General features: G+C 41.7%; 3 protein-coding genes across 4 annotated transcripts; all 3 read right to left on the reverse strand.

Annotated features, from left to right (window-relative positions):
- Window positions 1-921: 921 nt before the first annotated feature.
- On the reverse strand, window positions 922-2492 carry LOC104416606 (LRR receptor-like serine/threonine-protein kinase ER2). Its single transcript, XM_010027976.3, has one exon. The coding sequence runs from the start codon at window positions 2383-2385 to the stop codon at window positions 1162-1164; it is 1224 nt and encodes a 407-aa protein (XP_010026278.2). The 5' UTR covers window positions 2386-2492; the 3' UTR covers window positions 922-1161.
- A 5972-nt stretch (window positions 2493-8464) lies between these two features.
- LOC104416605 (probably inactive leucine-rich repeat receptor-like protein kinase At2g25790) lies at window positions 8465-9831 on the reverse strand. Its single transcript, XM_010027975.3, has one exon. The coding sequence runs from the start codon at window positions 9809-9811 to the stop codon at window positions 8483-8485; it is 1329 nt and encodes a 442-aa protein (XP_010026277.3). The 5' UTR covers window positions 9812-9831; the 3' UTR covers window positions 8465-8482.
- Window positions 9832-13135: 3304 nt separating this feature from the next.
- LOC104457072 (histidine-containing phosphotransfer protein 1) lies at window positions 13136-17472 on the reverse strand. Of its 2 annotated transcripts, XM_010072017.3 has the most exons (6): window positions 17202-17472; window positions 16805-16935; window positions 16624-16692; window positions 15982-16053; window positions 13910-13982; window positions 13136-13599 (listed from the first exon to the last, which is right to left on the reverse strand). In XM_010072017.3, exons 1-6 carry the CDS (start codon window positions 17298-17300, stop codon window positions 13549-13551), a joined length of 495 nt encoding a protein of 164 aa, XP_010070319.2. In that variant the 5' UTR covers window positions 17301-17472; the 3' UTR covers window positions 13136-13548. The 2 variants fall into 2 exon arrangements, with proteins under 2 accessions (XP_010070319.2, XP_010070320.1); XM_010072018.3 differs by lacking the exon at window positions 15982-16053.
- Window positions 17473-20687: the final 3215 nt, after the last annotated feature.

Genomic DNA, 20687 nt, shown 5'->3' on the forward strand with positions numbered 1-20687 from the left:
CGCGGCAAGAGAGAGAAATAAAAGAAAAATAAAAAAAGAAAATTAGTTTATTTCTAGAAATTGTTCAGGGAATAAGAAGCAACTTTTTTTTTGTTTTGTTTTTGTTCAAAATCTATTCTCGGGAATAGAAAAACAATTTGGTGTTACCAAACGGGTTTATGTTCTTTTTTTGTTTTGGGGAACAAAAGAATAGAAATCTTGAGAAAGAGAAACGTTCTCATGTGCTACCTAAGCCAATTTTACCTCAAAACTGGCTGAAAATTGATACGATTCCCAATTTTGAGTGAAGAACCACTAAAGAAACGGATTGAATTTGGAATTAGTTAACCCTAATTTTTCTCTAGGCATTTTTTTTGCTGTTTTCTCTAACCTCACTTGAACACTTTTCCGACTCTTTCTCGCTTGCCATTCAGCCTCCTCTCCCTTGCTCGTGGCTCTCCCTTGCTCGTTCGAGCCTCACAATCCTTACTTGTTCTTGACTTGTCTTTGCTTGCTTATCCTTGTTTATCTTTTATTTTAAATCGCTTTGTTACTCATATTATTTTGCTGCAAAAATGAAAAAAAAAAAAAAGAACAAAAGAAAAACAAGTTCTTGAGTAGACCTTGCAACTAGACCGAAAAAAACCACAATAAGTTTGAGGATCGATTCCAGATCACCCTTAATTGAAAACACCATGAACCCAGCTAAATATACAAGAGCCCAAAAAATTTAGGGTGGAGGTAGGAAATCCAAATTAATGAAAAGGGCACTTCGTATTTGGGCTCTGATAGCCCAATCCAAGACTTGATTTACATCTCGAGTATAATGGTATGTGACAATAGTATCGCTCAATTGAATTTTGCTGTGAAAAAATTGGATCGAAGACAAATACAAGTTTCAAGCGACTATCACGGTGAAATTGTCTGGTCGAACTCCTCAGATTCAGTGTACTCGTGCGCTCCTTAGTCATCTTGCTCCAAATTCATGGCGTACATTAGAAGCTTCTAAGCGTCGCCAAAGAATAATAATAATATGGACATCGATAAGATTCATTTAATTAATAAATGCAACAACCAATAAATCCCAAACCCTTCACGAAACTGACGTTTAAATGACTATGGTTATTATTTGGTTTATTTCGTGTAATTTCGGCCGCCTTTTTTACTCCCCTTTTTCCATATTTACCCCTTCCTCCTCCTCCATTCGTGGCACTGCCATGTCGGCCGGGCCTTCTGCGTCCCGGCCTTCAACGGGCAGGGACTCTGTACGGGAGGGACCATGCAGTTGTACTGCAGACACAGGGAGGCGGTCACCGGAATCTCCTCCGCCGGATTGATCTCGATCCCCGTCAGGAAGTTGTGCTGCAGATACAAGACCCGTATGCTCGACCCGAGCAACCGGTCCACGAAGTTCCCCGGCACCTGGCCCGTGAACCGGTTGCTGTTCAGGTAGAGGCTCTGGACGGTCGCGAACTCCGGCGGTATCTCCCCCGATAGCCTGTTGTAGCTCAGGTCCACGGTCGGGATCGCAACTCGCCCTGCCGGTCGAAGAAGGCCCAAGAACGCGTTCCTCTGGAGCTGTAGGGATGTGATCGGGTAACTGAAGACCCGTCCGGGGATCGGGCCGGTGAACCGGTTCATGCTGAGGTCCAGATAGTTGAGCCGGCCGAGCCGGTTCAGGAGGCGGTCCACGGGGCCACTTAGCCGGTTCCAGGAGAGCGAGAGGTACTGCAGGGAAGGAGGGAGATAAGTCGGCGGGATCGGACCAGAGAGCTGGTTGTGCTTCAGGTCGATCCGGGTCAACGTCCAGGACAGGAACGGAGGGACCAGGCCCGAGAGCTGGTTGTGGCAGAGGACGAGGTTGGAGAGCGACGGCAATGACCCGACCGCCCTTGGAACTGGGCCGGTGAGCCGGTTGTAGCTCAGATCGAGGGTCTGGAGGTTCCGGAGCAGCCCGAGGTCAGGGGGGATGCCGCCTGACAGGAAGTTTCTGCCCAGGCCGAGGAAGCGGAGCTTCCTGAGCCCGTAGAGGGACTGAGGGATCCGCCCGAAGACCCGACCGGGGACGAGGGTGAGCTCGGTGAGGGATGAGAGGTTGCCGAGGGCCGGGTGGAGGCGGCCGGTGAGGCCGGGGGCGGAGGCGCGGGGGTCGCCGAGGGAGAGGGAGACGACGCGGTTCGGGGAGGAGGAGTCGCAGAGGACGCCAGGGAAGCCGCAGGGGTCGGCGGTGAAGTCCCAGGAGGCGAAGAAGTTGGAGCCGGGGGTGTCGCGGAGGGACTTGCCGATGGCCTGGAGGGAGAGGAAGTCGACGGGGTCGAGCATGGCGGCGGCGGGGGATCCGGCGCGGGCGAGGAGGAGGACGAGGAAGATGAGGGAGGAGGAGAGCGTGGTCGTGGAGCTCGCCATGTGAATCGAGACGGATGGGAGGGAAAGGCGGTGTTGAATTTGTAGAGAGAAGTGGGGGGGAATGCTTTTCCGTGAAGGTGGCCAGAGAGGCTGGCGAAGGGGGTTTCCCGTGGGAAAAGCGAGCGTGAGAGCTTTTATGTGGCGGAGGATCGAGGAAGCCATTAACCTTTTCCACCGAAGACCACGACATGTACAAGGTGAAGATCTCAGCTGCACCGTCTCGACTACTCACGTGACATTCATCTTATCTGAAGGCGGGCGCGATCCGATGCTTGCTTGTACTTGAGATTTGATCTTAGAGAAAAAAACTCATTTTCACCATTAAGATTATAAAAATATGGATGTGTTACATTTGCCTCATCAACAAATTACATGAAAACAGATTATCCTATCAAGTATTTGGTGACGTCTTTTGGACGGGATAAATCCGGATAAAATGTCGGATAAAATATCCGGTATGGAGGTGGGACAAGCCGGATTGGATAAGAAAAAATGAAAATAACTTAATAACCACGGCTCCATCAACATCATGCGCAAGCCCCCACCGGCGCGGTCTCTATCACTCACTCCTCCTCCGAGGACGCCCTCCAGCCCATCAAGATCGTCCCTTACAACCTCTCCTTCTTCACCTCAATTCTCTCCTTGTTTCGGCCTCATGGCATCCTTTTCCTGTCGGCTTCGGCCTCATGGCATCCAATTATCTGTTCTCGTTTATTTCCAGGCCTATTTACTCTTTGGACCATCTTATTTGGTGTTTTCTGCAAGTAGCTATCTTTCAAATGAACGTAACTCAAAAGGCAAAAAAAAGCAGTGATGAGGAGGTGAGAGCCGCAGTGCTTGTAGTAGTAAACAAAGAGATCGCAATCGGGACCATTAAGAGCGGGGTCTTTGCTCTAGTACATGTGTGTCATCCTCTTCAGCATCTCTCTCTTTCGCACCCACCCTCATGCAAATGCAGAACCTCCTCAAATCGGTTTTTCAGATTTTGAATAAGCTACAACTCAGACTCCGAGAAAAAAAAGAAGAAAAAAACAATTGCAGCCGATTTGGGTCAACTCCAATTTGCTTGATTTGTCCATCCTCATCAATGGAGGAAACGGTTTTCTTACAGCGTTTGCTGAAATGGTTGTGGTGGAAAAATGAAAGGCTTTCTAAATTTCATAAATGTTGTTTACAGCATTTTCTAAGATTTTCAATCATATCCTAAATTATACCAAACTTATGATGGAATTTTTTTACTATTCAGAAGATATTTGGAGGATTTCAAATCCCATCTTATCCAATACTAATCGGAATTCGGACGATTGAACTTTTGATCGGTTTTACTCTAATCCTACTCTAACACTCACTTTTAGACTTTTGCCCTACCTTCTTGCAAGTGTGAGAGTCGAAACCCACTCCTGAAATGAAATCGTCCTTACCCCAATCCCCCCTGAGAAAGTGAGGATTTGAACCCTCCACCTTCCCCTTTCAAGTTGGAAAGGTGGCCACTAAGCAATAACCCCGGTGGTTGAGATGATTGAACTTAACCTTAATGATCTCATTCCACAACCAACTTATGAACCAAACCAATTGGATGTTACTAAATTTATACTAATGATCAAGTTAATGCTTCGCAATTGAAGGACTATTTGGTACGTTTTTTGTAGCAGCGGTTTCAAGTAAGGAAATTTGAATATTAAAACACACATTTATTTGACAGCTTTATGTTTCTACATTAATTGGTAGTGATCCCATCAATTTTGAAAAGATGGTCGTTTTTGTTTGATTTTTAAAGCACATTTAAATCTTATGACTAGGGTTTTTGCGAGAGAATCCGTAGGAGAAAAGTGGGGTCGATATGGAACTCCTCTGAGTCCAATTGTTGGTGGAGCGCCTGACTCTGCACCGGCCGACAATGGTGATGCCGACGAAGAACTGAAGAAGATGATGAACAAAAAGAAGCAACTCGCGGTCGTCGGACAGAGGTCGCGAGGTTCGAGGTTTCTGTCGTGGTGGGCTCATGGGCTGGGCTGGTCTAAATGCAGAGTTCTCTGTTAGGGCTTGGGCCTAATCACTGCTTTTGTCCAGTTGTTTAGTCACTTTTACCCATAACATTTCCCTCCGAAATTTGAAAATGGTTACAGTAGACTCCACGTATTAAAACTCATATATTAGGATAGATTTTTAAATATTTCACGATAAAAAAAATTGTCAAAATATACGACTGCAAGAGTTGCAGGTGGCATTTATCAAAGGAAAAGTACAATCCAAACTGGCTCAATTCGACCAACATCAACATGTAAGGCCCTGCATGGTAATGTTTTTTTTTATTGTTTATGAGCAAAAAATTTGTTTTTTTGTTTTCGAAACAAAAAAAGAATAGAAACGCATTTGTTTGCGTTTTTATTCAAAATTTGTTTTTTTTGTTCCTAGAACAAAATTGGAACGGAAATGATAAAAAAAAAGTTGTTTTTTTTTTTCCAAAAACACTTTTGAATAACATTTTTTTCTCTTTTCTTATTCTTTTTTCTTTGGAGGGCCGGCGACGCCGTTGAGGGTCGGCGACCTCGCCAGAGCATCACTAGGGGCCGGCGATGCTTGGCCTCGCCAAGCTCGCCCAAATTAGGCGAGGCCGAGCCTCGAGCTCGCCGGAGACAAGGCAAGGCCGAGCCTCACCCAACCATGGCGAGGCTCGGCCTTGCTGGGGGCCGGCGAGCCTTGCCGTGGCTGGGCGAGGCTGCTGGCCCCCATCGGTCGGTCGCCGGAGGCCAGCGACCGGCCAAAAGAAGAAAAAAAGAAAAAAGAAAGGAAAAAAAGGAAAAATAAAATAAAAAAAATTAAAAAAATTAAAAGAAACAAAAAAGAATATAAATTTACCAAACGTGTTTCTATTCATTTTTTTATTCCGGAACAAGTTTACCAAACGTGTCTTTACGGTAAAAAATTGTTCCCCGGAACATAAATAGTTTTTATATTTCTGTTCCCTAAAACAATTTTTGAACAAAAACGTTACCAAACGCGCCCTAAGTTATTAGTAGCTCATATAAAGAACACTACATAGCCGTGACATGATAATAGATTAACTACTATGCCCATGAATTTACCGACCACAAAGATAGCTTCGAAGGCAAATCAAACTACCAAGTTAAAAATGCTCCAACTCAACATGATATCTGTCCTTGCTTTCGAAACTTCATATGGAGTTTATGCCAAAATGCTCTCTCAACTAAGGAAAATTTATAGAAAAGAAAGATTATATATGGTCCCATGTGTCCAATGTGCCAAGCGTACGTCAAAATCCTGGAGTACCTATTCCTTCTATGCAAGTGGTCGAGTTTGGTGTGGGACAATCCTTCACTAAATTTCAAAACAGAAGGAACAGAATTCACTAGACTTTGAATTAATCTCAACTGTGCTCTTAAATATATGGAAATCGAGAAGCAACCTTGTCTTCAAAGGGCGACCTCCGGATCCAAAGCCCCCCGGTGGATTTAGGGTTACAAATGCTCGGAAATTTCACTTAATGGGGCAACTTGAACAGAAAGGCACCTGCTGTGAGAATAGAGAAGGAGAATAGATGGGAAATACCAGAAAAAGGGGAGTTCAAAATAAACATCAAGGCAACGCACTTACCTGGCTCAAATGAAGGATCAATTGCCTATGTGTGTCGAAGTTCTACTAGGATTTTGATTGATGGTTTCGCAAAAAACGCACTCACCTCCTTGGCCGAGCAAGCTGAAATCCTTGCCATAGTGGAGACTTTGAAGTTTCCCTCTCTCGTGCGGTACAACGATTCACTTTGGAGTCAGACTGCTTCAACCTAGTGAATGGCTTGAAGTCTACATCTCACTACATCTCACTACATCTCACTCACTCTGGGAAGACTGTGCACTTGTCAGCGAGGCCCATGGGTGACTTCTTCTTTTCTCTAATTTAAAAATTGCCCATTTTAATAGGCCCTTGGACTTTAGCAGATCCTTAAAATACTCAAAGAGGAAACATGTAGGAGATCCGCCCTGAGGTGGGAGATTCCATGTTATCCTCCATATTCTCTCTTTGTTGAGAAAACAAAGATAGATAATGAATTTGGAGGTCTCATGATGGAAAATGTAGACTCTACAGTGGGGAATGTAGATTTCATGTCAGAATGTGCGTGCATGTCCCGGCTATCATCGGATAGGCTAGTATAATAGCCACCCACTCTTGGGGTGAGTGAGAGTGGGTGAAATACCCACTTCAAGGTTAGCACGCCTAATGGCACTGCTTGCAACCGCAGGCTAACCTTGTACCCCGGTGCGTGCAATGCCACCTTGGTGGAGACTTTGAAGTTTCCCTCTCTTATGCCATACAACGATTTACTTTGGAGTCAAACTGCCTCAACTTAGTGAACAGCTTGAAGTCTACATCTCACTCGCTCTGGCAAGACCGTGCACTTATCAGCGAGGCCCATGGGCGACTGCTTCTTTTCTCTAATTTAAAGATTGTCCATTTTAATAGGCCCTCTAATATTGTAGCTAATTGGGTAGCGGAATCTCGTAGGAAAAAAAGCCCTCCCCTAGAGCTGGTTGACAAGCCCTCCGCAAGCCCTTTGCTATCTTTTCCTTCATGCACTCTTTTTCAATAATTTCATTATTATTTTATTTTTTAAAAATTGATTTTTATTTTTATTTTTATATTTTAAAAATTGATTTAATTATTTTTATTTTTCCTTTCTTTCTTTTTATCTTTTCTTCTTTGGCCAACGATTGGCTGAAGGCAAGCTCAAGCTCCCCGATGTCGATGAGCTCAAGGCTTGCCAAATTTCGACGAGCTAGAGCTCGTAGCTCTTTTAGCTCGCCATCGATCGAGCAAGCTTTGAGCTTGTCAATTTGGTAAGCAACGAGATCACTAGAGGTTGGCTAGTCTCGAGGTTGTGGCTTGCCTATGGCCGGTTGTTGGCCATCATCGTGGCTAGCGACCAGCCCGGATAGAGGTAAAAAGAAAGAAAGAAAGAAAGAAAGAAAAAGAAAAAGAAAGAAAGAAAAAGAAAGAAAGAAAGAAAAATAAAAAATAATTAAGAATTTGATTTTTTTAAGAAAAAGAAAAAAAGGGAAAAAAAGAAAGATGGAAAATTTAACATGGTTTTGAGATAAGAGAAAGTGAGTGATCTTCAAAGTGGAAAACATTTTTCTCTATTTTATATGACTTTTTTTGTTGGTAGAAAATATTTCACCTCACAAGTTCATTATCTATTAAATGAACGCTGGAAAATCCGAAAAAAGTTTTCCGGAAGTTATTTTCTACAAAATAAACGGAGTCTTAGAATTTTCTCTATCCTTTTTGGCAAATTCGTAGGCTTCGTGTGTAATAAATCTTGCAAGGATTCAAGAATGGGTGTCTATGTTTTAAGGATGACATCGTACGATACTACCGCAAGTTTTAGGTTATATGAGACATGTTTCTTTGAAAGTTTTACTTCACTAGTTCATTTTCTATGAAACCTGAAAAATCTGAAAAACTTTTTTCAGGAAGTTATTTTCCACAAAATGAATGGTGTCTTAGAATTCTCTCGATCCTTTTTGGCGAATTCAACAATGGGTGTCAAAGTTTTAAGGATGACATCGTATTTCACAGTGGAATTTGGGTTTAGTACGAATTTGGGTTTCTTTGGCAGTTTTCTAAGTATACAGGGCATAGGGAAAGAAAAGGATCAGACCTTTTGTTCTTTTGGCAGTAAATACCATTCTTAAGATTGTGCATATACCATAGAAACATTGTAACATAAAAGAGACCAAAGGGATTGACAGAGTGGGAAACCAATTTAAAAGAAGGAAATTTCATTTTTGGGTTTTGGCAGCCAGTCCTCGACTTGATTTGCATTTCAGACACAATGATATACGACGAAAGTATCGTTTGCTCGAATTTCACAGTGGAAAATATGGATCGAAGTCGAATACATGTTTCAAGCGACTATCGTGGTGAAATTGCAGGGTTGGAACTCCTCAGATTCAATAAATTCGTGTACTCCTTATTCGTCTTGCTCCAAATTCGTGGTGCACATACAAGCTTCTGAACGTCACAAAAGATTAATAATTAAATGGACATCGATATTGCATATTTAATTAAAATGGATCAACTAATAAATCCCAAACCCTCTAGGAAAACTGACCTTTAAATGATTTTGGTTATTATTTGGTTTATTCTTGTAATTAATTTCTGTCACCTTTTTCTTCCCTTTGTACATTTTTGCCCCTCCTCCGTGGGCGCGGCATTGCCCGGCCGGCCGGCTCTTCCATCTCCCGGCCCTCAACGGGCAGTGACTCTGGGCGGGAGGGACCATACAGTTATACTGCAGACACAGCGAGCTCCTCACCGGAATCTTCTCCGTCCCATCGATCTCGATCCCCGTCAGGAAATTGTGTTGCAGATACAAGACCCGTATGCTCGAGTCGAGCAACTGGTCCACGAAGCTCCTCGGCACCTGACCTGTGAACCGGTTGTTGTTAAGGTAGAGGCTCTCCACGGTCGAGAGCTCCGGCGACATCTCCCCCGATAGCCGGTTGTAGCTCAGGTCCACGGTCGTGATGGCGACCGGCGCGGCTGGTCGAACTGGCCCGGAGAACGCGTTCCTCTGAAGATGCAGGGTTGTGATGGGGTAGTTGAAGACCTGTCCGGGGATTGGGCCGGTGAACTGGTTCATGCTGAGGTCCAGTTGGCTGAGGTTGGTGAGCCGGCTGAGGAGGCGGTCCACGGGGCCACTGAGCCGGTTCGAGGAGAGCCAGAGGTACTGCAGGGAAGGAGGGAGGTAGGCCGGCGGTATCGGACCGGAAAGCTCGTTGTGCTTCAGGTCGATCCGGGTCAAGGTCTGGGACAGGAAAGGAGGGACCGGGCCGGAGAGCTGGTTGTGGCAGAGGACGAGGTTGGAGAGCAACGGCAACGACCCGACCGCCCTCGGTAGCGGGCCGGTGAGCCGGTTGTAGCTCAGGTCGAGGGTCTGAAGTTTCCGGAGCAGCCCGAGCTCAGCGGGGATCCCACCGGAGAGGAAGTTTCGGGCAGCAGCGAGAAAGCGGAGGTTCTTGAGCTGGGAGAGGGATTGAGGGATCCGTCCGAACACGCGGCCCGGGAGGATGGCGAGATCAGTGAGAGAGGAGAGGTTGCCGATGGCCGGGTCGAGGCGGCCGGTGAGGCCGGGGGCAGAGGCTCGGGGGTCGCCGAGGGAGAGGACGTGGACGCGGCGGTATGGGGAGGAGGAGTCGCAGGAGACGCCAGGGAAGCCGCAGGGGTCGGAGGTGAAGTCCCAGGAGGCAAGGAAGCTGGAGCCGGGGGTGTCGCGGAGGGACTTGCTGATGGCTTGGAGGGAGAGGAAGTCGGCGGGGTGCAGCAGGGCGGCGGCGAGGAGAGCGGCATGTGCGAGGAGGACGAGGAAGATGAGGGAGGACGAGAGTGTGGTCGGCGGGTTCGCCATGTGACGGGAGAGGAAAAACTCTTCCGTGAAGTTGGCAAAGAGGTTGACGAAGGGATAGTGAGTGCGAGCTTTTATACGAAGGAAGCGACCATGTAATGCTTTCTCACCAAAGGCTTCGTGCATCATGAGGCAAGGATCTCACTTGCACCATCGGATTCGAGAGTTACTTGAGATTCATATGATCTAATGGTGGATGCGATCCAAGTTTACACGAAATGACGCATTTATCGGAATGATAAGGATGTTATTGAGGTTGTGCAATAAGGATAGTTAAATGATTGTACCCTATTGCATTGCTCTCTATTAAAGGATAGTGCATTTTCCCTATTGATAACAAGATCATGCTGCGCATGACAATGCTTCGTTCTAGGGAAGAGTTTTTTTTTTTTTTTTCAAAAATAGTTCTTTTCGATTTTGTTTCATGGAACAATTTTCGAGTAAAAGAACCCGTTTGGTAACTACACAAAGTTTTACTCTTGGAGTAGAAAAAAAGAATAAAATGCGTTTGGTAACGCAACAACGGCGGTCGGCATTCGCGTGGTCGATGGGCTTGCGGCGGCGGCCGATAGTGACGATCAACACGTGGCGGTCATGCGGCGGAGGTGGCGAGTGGTGGCGGCGGCTAGCCGGTGACGGGCGACCATCCCAGAGGTGCGGCGGCAACCGGCAACCAACAACTGGCGCGGCGGTGACGATGGCGGGCCGAGTGGTGGCGAGTGGTGGCGGCGGCGGTGGCCGGCGGTGGCGGCGGTGGGCGGTGGCTCCGGGCGGTTGGCGGTGGCCACGGCAAGAAAAAGAAATAAAAGAAAAATAAAAAAGAAAATTAGCTTATTTCTAAAAATTGTTCTTGGGAACAAGAAGCAACTTTTTTTTGCTTCTCGTTTCTGCTTCAAATCTATTCCGGGTTAACTTTTATTCTCAAGATTGGAAAAACAATTTGGCGTTACCAAACGGGTTTCTATTCTTTTTTTGTTCTGGGGAACAAAAGAACAGAAACCATGAGAAACAGAAACATTCTCATGCACTACCTAATCTCAATATAGCATGAGATCTGGCTAGATTATGCCATAGCTGTAATTTCCAAATTAATGACTGTTAACCCCTTGTATTGCTCTCTATCGAAGGATAATGAGTCCTCCCCAAAGGTAACAAGATGAATTGGGGATTCATCTCTAAAAATGTGAGCTTCCAAGGGATTATTCTCTTAGTCGTCACATTAACCATTGAGAGTTCCTCTATTCTTCTATCTCTTTTGATACATGATCATTAAAACATGGGTCGTGAGTTCAGATTTTTCCAAACTCCTCATTGCTTCCCTTATTAAAAAAAAATCAAATTAAGCGTGAAAATGAGTAATAAAACATCTAATTATCATATCGCACTATCATCTAATAGCATAAACTTTTTGTACTTTTGACTAACGGTGATCCACAAAATCTTATAGCATCCGATATTCACTTGTGCTTGAGCTTTGGCTCAGAGAGGAAGCATTTTCATGTTCAAGTGTACGCTGCACTACAAACTAAAAAAAATCGATGTGTTATAGTTGCAACTCCGAGGATCAATGCCGTCAAAACGAATAACATCTGTCGGAATTCTATTTCGCCTACGAGGCTCGAGAGGTAGGTACTTGGATCCTCCGTTTGTGGTGGCCGGAAGGAGAGAACCCGGTCCGGTCAGCGAACCGTGCCGTGTGATCATACTTGCATCCATCGAAAACGGATGTGAACACGTGCCCGTGTCAAGTGAAAGCTTTGACAATGTTCAGAAAGAAATTAATGCGGTCATACCACAAACCGATTCATGAAGTAAACCAGTCGTATACGTTATTCAATGTATACTAAAGATCGAGTTAACGCTACACAATTTAAGGACTATTTGGAACAATTTCCCCATGCAACAGTTTTGCAAAAATTAATTATTAAATCATACATTTATCGATGGCTTTAGGCTTTTAGAGTAATTAACGGTGATTCCACAAATCTTCAATGGAGGTCGATCTAGTTTGATTTTCAAAACACATTGAAATCTCACGACATAAAATTTATTTTTACCCCCCATATTTCATTTTGACAAAAATCCATTTTTTTTTTCATATTTTTATGAGTTATTCAACTATGATACACAATCTTAAGTGAATTTGTATAAATAATCAAATTAGTTATGATTGAAGTTGTGGCTAATTTATTTATATACGAGATTTATTATTATTATTATTATTATTATTATTATTATTATTATTATTATTATTATTATTATTATTATTATTATTTTATTTTATTTTATTTTTTTTTTGCAAATTTTTTTTTATGTTTCTTTCACTTTTAAGTTTGAATTAATCTTCTTGATATTACTGCAAAAAGTTGTTCTTTAAACAACCATATTCAAGGATTTTCTTTTTGGCTTTATATTCATTCTTTCGAGTTAAACATCAGACAAGGAATTTTGGCAACCGATGACAAATCAACAGATTAGAGCTTAACTAATTGACTGCTGCTATACTCTTGATTGTCTTCTTCTACATAATGCAAATTGTCCAATTTTTTAAGACCGTCTTTAATTCAGGAAATGTCAAGCAGTTGAAATATTTACATGTAATTGTCTCAATTTGTTACACTTAAAAATAAGCCAAAATAATTTTTATTTTTTTTTTTTTTTATTCTTATCCTGTCAAAATTTAGAATATTGTTATAATTTCCAAAACTTATGAACGAAATTATATGTGCATCAACATACCCTACATTCAACTCTTGCAAATAATTCAGGAAATTCAATTTTTTTAATAAAATAAGTCAAAAGGCAGTGGCTACGAATCTACGATAGCAAAAAAGAAAAGAAAAAAAGTAAAAGTCTACACGGGTTCGCCTTTTTCACCGATTGTGGTTAGACATATGAAAAGAAGAGAAGAAAAAGTGCAAAGCTTTGGACGAGGGAATTCGAGGCTACGACTTCTCTCTCAGACCCAAGCCATGCATGGAAAAAGCTGCTTAAAGGAGACTCAAAAAAGAGATACTGGTCATTCTTTATACGTTAAAAGACTGAACAAGCACATTCATTCTCTTGGTCTGATCGTTTCTTGGACCACAAGATTCGATCGAAATAAATAAGGGGTTCAGCATTACTAGATGACGACATGCAACAAACCCACCCAAGGTAATGACTTCTGAATCAGCTCACGGAGCCAAAGGTACCCGGGGAAGCAACTGTCACAGACTTGTATGCATGACACAGAGCGCATGTCATTTGCTTCAGATCATCAAATGTGTGCTTAGAAGCTTATCAATGCGACATAAGCAAATCAGAAAACTTTAGCTCAATAAGAGGTTGAACATGAAAGAACTTCATATGTCCAGTAACAATCAGTAACTGTCCGTCATATATATATGGCAAAATGTGCACTAGGATGTGCAGTAACAATCAGGAGATAATTGGTTGTGCACAAGAATACTGTGCACGTTTCACACCAAAGAGAAGATGTAAGAAGCGACATAGAAACAACATGACACCAGCAGAAATGTTATAGATACTTATTAGCAATATCTGCAACACCTATGCCTCCAGCAACATCAATAAGCACACCCAAAGAAATGGTTCATACCATGAAATGAGCCCACATATGAACTACAAAGAGAACTACCCATCATCAGCCTCAATTGTACTCTCCAATCTCCATTCCCTCCCCCCCTTCTCTCTCCCCCTTTCTCTTTTTTTCCTTCAAGAAAGAACCCGGCAATAGGTCAATCCATCAGAGGAACCGAACCACCAGCTCCCACAATCTGCTGCTCCATCTGCAGTGAGAAAATGGAGAATCAAAGAAAAGGTGTTAAGGAATTAAAAAAAAAAATTAATAGGAGGCTAAAATATAATATTAGACTAAAAATGTCGAGGTAGCTGCTAAATACTTCTGAATTTCACTTCAAACGCAATAAAACAGCAAAAGAGCAATCTTTTAACCTCTCTTCAAGGCAGGGTCAGGATAGACAAGGATTCTGACCAGGGCATGAATAAAGATTACATGGAGTTCGGATTGCACAGTAACATTTAGGCCAGAACATTCATGAACAGTCACATTCCTTTAAAGGAGGTTTCAACACATACCCTGAATAGATTTTGAAGCTTGTCCTTCAACACAGCACATTCATTTTTCACCTGCTGAAGACATATCAAGCACCTGCCAAAAGAATAATGTTAAACAGAAATCTAACAGCATGTCACACTCGTAATGACACAGATAGAAGTCGGTGGTGGCTGATTTGCATTCCTACAGTCCTTTTTGCCAACAAAATGTCACAATATAGTTTGGATTGTTGAGTTATCTCCACCAAGAATGGCTACAATGTCATTTCAGACAACATGAAGAGGCACGGCAACACTTGCTGAGAGAGAGAAGAGAGGGAAAATGTATCTTATATTATTCCACATGAACACCAACTCTTACTATCATTGCCCCTATAGATGTTCCTGGATTTGGTTACCTAGTTATTATGTGATGGTATAAACATTTAGGAATGAAAACCTGGATTTCTGTAATGACTGGTAAGGCATACTGATTCTGTATAAATTAGCTTTCCGCAGAAGGAGCAAATAGCAACTTTTTTTTTTTTTGGGTCAAATGCAAAAAGCAACTTCCACAGTGGCAAATTGAGCAAACAAAAAGGAAACAAGTTAATTTAAAAAGAAAAAGAGAACAAGCAAAGCTGAAGTTTCTACATTGCCAGACAAGCACTATAACTGCGAAAATCATAGGAAAAGGCACAAAGCTAAGGCATTTGCCTTGTGATTTTGATCGCTTTCGAATAGATGATACTCACAGGTACACCAGCAATTCTACGCAATCACAGAAAGGTCCCCACTGACATGAATATCTTACGTGTGGAAATGAAGATGCAGATGTACAATGCTACTCTAAATGACGATTTGGTGAGACAATACTTCTAACTCCTGACTAGATATGACCACTTAAAGTGAAATGCCACATCAGGATAGATAGGTAAGTTACTTCATCAATGATAGCATGTCTACATTTACAATGGCATGCAGATACTGACTCTTAGCTAAGGAGATAGAGAGTATGTGCACTACAGAAACTGTGTCCTATTTGAATTTAACTTATTCAATACAAAATGTCTTTATTTTACATCCCCACAAAAACTGCAAGAAAAGAGAATCTTCAAAAGTTGATAATTCCTTAAGGCCCTACAGGTAAACGAAAATGGCATTTGAACTCATATTTTCCGATATGTATAGAAAGAATATCCAAGTATGAGAGTAGGAGTGATAGTCTAGAAGGATCAGCACAAGACTTAACATCATGCATTGAATAAAAAACTCACATAATACTCTCAGTTTGGTAGAACTGGAAACTCAATTTCACATCACCCTATCATCTACAGCAGTGCTCCTTTGGTAGAACTCAAAAGCCAAACTAATCTGTTTTGAGAAATGGTTCAATTATTAAACTAAGCTGAGAGATTATTGGATGCTCCTCATGAGAAATACTTAGGTGCACCTCAAGCATGATGTCCCCGTCATCCAAGCCAATTTTAATGTGCCAAGTATTATCCATAAAACTTAGCGTGAGGCTGTTAATTTGGGCGACTGGGGACGTTGTGTGCTGCCTGAAAGTTTCTCCTTGGGTAGGCCACTAAAAGGCCTTAAGTTTATTAAGAGGCATGTATAAACACTTCATATAATTGGTTCCAAAGGAATTGCTTCTTATAGAAACACTAAACAGAAAGTTGTTATACATGCTAACTGCAGTCCTATCTTTCGTCCTGATAAGATGCAATTGTTTATAGTATAATAAAATAATGTGAAAAGTCAAATTCTAAATTAGTCTATTTTTTGGACAGGACGACCGATGCTGTCAAATGTGTAGAACATATAACCTTGCAATATTTTTCTGTCACATATTCATGGAAACATGCAGTTGGATATATTTACCCCTATACATGTTCAACCATACCACATACTCTCCACCCAGAATGTCTGTCCCAGATTCACCCACTGCCAGAGGCTAACATTTACGAGTAATTTCTATGCATAAGTAGGAACAAGTGTGAAGCATAAAGCAGCCTAAACATGTTTAAGATAGACACTTCAAAATGGTTCATCTGTAAAATGGCCTCAAATAATGAACAAGTTCTGTTAAAACAAGAATCAGGACTCACCCTTCATAACTCTGCGTCTCACAGAAACTTCTGAAGGTAATGCACAAATTTTTCACCCTCATCGCACCTATGCTGTAAAAATTTTGCAAAAGAATACTTACTTTGCTTATTGAGGATAAGACAATAAGACAAGCTATGAAGTACATCATCAAAAACAAAAAGAGTTCCTTTTCACTAGGGTGGACTTCTTTAGCAAGCAAAATGTCTAGACAACAACTGTACTTCTGGTGTTCTACCCAGTAACCTCTTGCACTTTTAAAATAGTGAAATTCCTTTTATTTTGTGTATCGGTGAATATATCCTCCCATCCAAATTTAATAGGATTTTCATAGGAGCCATCTACATGGCAGCCTCAGAGGATTTCACCTCACCCAACTCAATGGGAAACCCTACTGGAAATTGGAGGGGGGGCTATTTTCTCTAATGCACCAAAAGACATGGACTGACATGACCAATTTGAAAGTACAGGCATCACCAAACGAAAACCCCGACAATGTAGTGCATTCCTCGAATTTGTGACTAAACAGTATATTCCTAAACAATTCGTACGTTCTTGTCAAAACACACAAAAATCCAAAGTTCACAGAAAGCACCCAACTAGTGCGGACAAGAAAGATGAAAGGTAATTGAAAAAGGATATACCTGGAACTACTGCCCTTAAGCTGGTGAACATCAGCATCTACTTGTTTAAAATCAACAGGTGATCTTTCTCTGCCCAAGAGATCGACAAAAATCCAATTAAAACAAAATTCACACCTTTCTTTGCTCACATTCGAATTCGAAAATTGCGAACATTATACGATGAGCGAACTGATCTACTCACAGAGCCGCGGCCATATTGTTTATTAGTTTGTCCGAATCCACGAAGAAGAGAGTCGCCACTTCAACAGTGAAATCTGGGTTGCTCTCATCCTGCAGCTTCTGCAGCTGCGTGAACTGGTCGTCCAAAACTCCCTAATAAATCCGCCAGAAAAAACGAAAACCCATCAACCAAAACTCGCCAAACACCACCAAAATAGTCATCTTTTCTTCAAAAAAACCATCTTTCGAGACGCTAAAGTCAAACGGTACCCAGCAAAGAGACCCCACAAAAAAAGAGAACTTTTTCATCACAAATCGCCAACTAACCATATTCACATCGACCCATCACGAATCACAAGCAGATAAGCACGATTCCATCTCAAAAGCGGTGGGAAAATTCAGAGGAAGGAGACACTGACCTCGTGGAAAAGAGAACTCAAGTAATCGACGTACTGCTTCTGAAGCTGGTTCACGATGTCCACAGGCGCGTGGTTGCTCTGCCCGTGAAATCTCGGCATGGTCAGCACCCAACCCGGAACGAAGCGCGTCCCTCTCTCGTTCTGCAAAGATTTCGATGGGGGAAAAGCAAGCGAATTCGGAAAAAGGTGGTGTGAAGCCAGAGACACTGGAACGTTGCGAGATTTGGGGAAAAGCCAAGAAAAAACCAAATTTTCGGGATTGACTTTTTTGGGGGGGAATTAATTTAAGGCCCGAAGAGAAAATAAATTTCTGGCTTTTGTCCTAAAAAATTACGCTCGAGATGATTATTAAGCATATACAAACAAAGGATTATTTCGGTTTTTTTTTATTTATTAATTAAATATAATAAAACAAAAATTAGTGTACCCAAAGTTGTAAAGTTCCTTCTGATTGACTAAAAGCATCATCCTACGGGTGCTTTTTAAAGCAACCTTAATTTATTTACCAATTAAGTGAGGAATAGCCCGGCCCCCTAGAGGGATTAAATTAAAAGAATCATTTACTTTTTCATGGCCTGTCTACAGATCTTTTGATCATATTTCGAATATCGTATTAAATTTGATGCTTCTGTTTTAATTAGTAAGTGCAAGTGATAAATTGTCAGTAATTACGTTTTCCATTAATGGGGCCTCTCCGTGTGCCAGAAAAGGTCATGGGCCGAAAGGGAAGTGGATGGGCATAGCCCTCCAAATTGCGTCAAATGAGCTGGGCCTTAAAGATCAAACCAGGCTCAAGTTATGAATGGGGGAGGGCAGGTTGGGGCTAACAAGGAAAGCCCTTTGATGGATTCTGGAGTCATAAGAAAAAAATAGAAGATTTGAAACTTTATGGGGGTAGAAACCTCGAAGCAAATCTTACTGATGCTCCTCCTATTTCTCTAGACTCGCAGTTCAAAGAATGGGCCGAGGTGGCTAGCTTTAAATGGCTACCGATGGAGCCATGCCTCTAAGGAGTCAGAATTTTTAGGGCTGGGCAGCCCCTCTACAGTTTGTGAGCTGAAAAACTGTCCGATCCAATTTAGGCCCGATGTTCTTTTTCTAATGGAGACCGACCATCAAAGAGAGTACATGTGCAATCAACCAAAAGAGATCAGGATTCCAATATCCATTTACTCGTGATTTAAGAGGCTTAGCAAGAGTGCTGTGTTTAATGTGAGATGAAAATATCATTGTGGGATGTGAATTTTTGTTGATATTTCTCTTTTCAATGCTTATGATTTTCAACTTTGAAAATTCAGTATTTATATTTTCAACTTGTTTTTTTGTTCGATTGAGCAATTCGATGTTTGTTTTTTCAGGATTAAAATATATAATATTAAAGACTTTTCATACGCATTTGATTTGGATATGATATTTTATTGCAGTACAAATTCCCTTTTGCAACTAAATCCCCTCTTATTTTAAAATTTTGGCAAATTCTCATCGGCCGAATGTGATAGTTGCTCCTAAATTGCAAGTACATATAGGCAAGCTCCAATGAAGATGTTGAAGAGCTTCAAATTACTGTATTTAGATACACTGCCTCAGGCATGAGTCCTCGTGAAGTCAGCAATCGTAAAGGTTTAGGACGTGGGTCTAGAAGGTTGACATTCCTAATAATTGGTAATTTTTTGGGTCGAAAAAATTGGTAATTGATCACCTAAAAAAAGTTGAAATTTGGATCCCATCAGCTTTATCAAACTTTCTGGAAATTAGAAAAGAGAGAGAGAGAGAGAGAGAGAGAGAGAGAGGGATCCCATCAGCTTTATCAAACTTTCTGGAAATTGAGAGAGAGAGAGAGAGAGAGAGAGAGAGTCAGATTAAGAAGGTTAATTTGATATGAGAGAGAGAGAGAGAGTCAGATCAAGAAGGTTAATTTGATATGGATCAAGCTGGATTTCGTCATTAGTTTATTTTACAAGCCTAATCGCATCAACAATCAAGCGACAATGGGGTGGCAATACCATCAAAGCCATTATTTAGTCAAACCTTGGTGAATATTTCTTCTCTGAATTTCAAGTTCATCAATGCATTATCCAATCTCACCTCCCATGTCTCTTTCAGGGGTGATTGATTTTCGATTCAATGGACGATGGGGAGAGCACATGAACTTTGAGATCACTTGCATTTCCATTCTCCGAAGCATCTACACCCCCGAAAAAAAGAAAAGAGAAGATAAGTTCCGAACCTTACCGACAACAGGCATCAGAAAAGGGGAAAAAAAAAGGCAAAGACCAAAGAATCAGTCACCTAATTTCTTGTCAGTGGAAGAGTTGTCGCAAGAATCCATGGTGCCAGTGGGACCGAGGGTCGAGAGCGAAAGACGTGATGGAGAGGGAATGGGAAACGCCGAAGGTGGAGAGAGAATGGGGGTGATAAAAAGACCAATTACACGCATGGGATTACACTTGCTGTGCATTTTTATAGATAAAAAATAAAACGAGGGATTTTAGATTAGTAGGTTTGCACATAAAAAAATAATAATTGATCCAGTTCTTCCTTAGAACAGGGAGTTAGATTGCCAAGATACCAATTCCACTTTTAGGAACTAAGAATTGGACTGGCTACTTTTGAAATCGGACCCAAACGGCTGGTTTGAATCAGTCCAAGTGGTTTTCGGTTCGATTGATCCGTCTTGCTTCTTGCACTGTCAAGAGAGAAAGCAAAAACCTTTTTATGCTCCTTATACGACATATCAAAAGACACTTTTTCTTTATTTGATTCATGTATGAAATTCCGACTTTCTCCATAAATGCATCAAAATACTCCATCCACATGAAAGATATAAAAACTTACTTACAGCTTAAGGGTTGGAATAATTGTTAATAATTCCAACCTAAAATCTTAAGTCATATTCAAACTCATGCAAGCTAAGCATTAGATTACTTAGTCCATTTTTCCTGATAAAAGGAATTTACATGAAAGAGGCCTTGTAAATAAGTGCTGAAAAGCATTTATTATAATCTAAAATAACGATATTTATTGAAAATGTAAAAAGAGGCAAGATGTGCGCATCAAAACGTGACCCTTATAAGTCATTGAAAAAGAGATGTTTGTTTAATGAATGACAATGATACTTCCACCACAAATGGAGATCCTATAGTTGTATCAATCACCTTAACCTAAACTCCAATATCATTTTTGATCAGCCTGAACTATGGTATTGTTTGTCCTATGATTGCACTCATTGCCCAAAGATCCCACCCCAAACCAAAGCCCTTCTATCCCAAACCAAAACAACAAGCACAACATAATTTGTTATATCTCTTGTGCCGGTTGCTCCATTCCCTCTAAAAGTTTATTATCAGTCATAAAAGCTACTGACACTAAATTGTCATATATATTTAAAACATTACCATCACAGTAAAAAATATCAACTATCTTAGGATGCTATCGTTTTCGAAGGGAGTCTCTTCTCTTCCTGAGTAAGTGAATATCATCCGTGCC

This window comes from Eucalyptus grandis, chromosome 8 (assembly GCF_016545825.1).
Source record: "Eucalyptus grandis isolate ANBG69807.140 chromosome 8, ASM1654582v1, whole genome shotgun sequence".
Taxonomy (NCBI): Eukaryota; Viridiplantae; Streptophyta; class Magnoliopsida; order Myrtales; family Myrtaceae; genus Eucalyptus; species Eucalyptus grandis.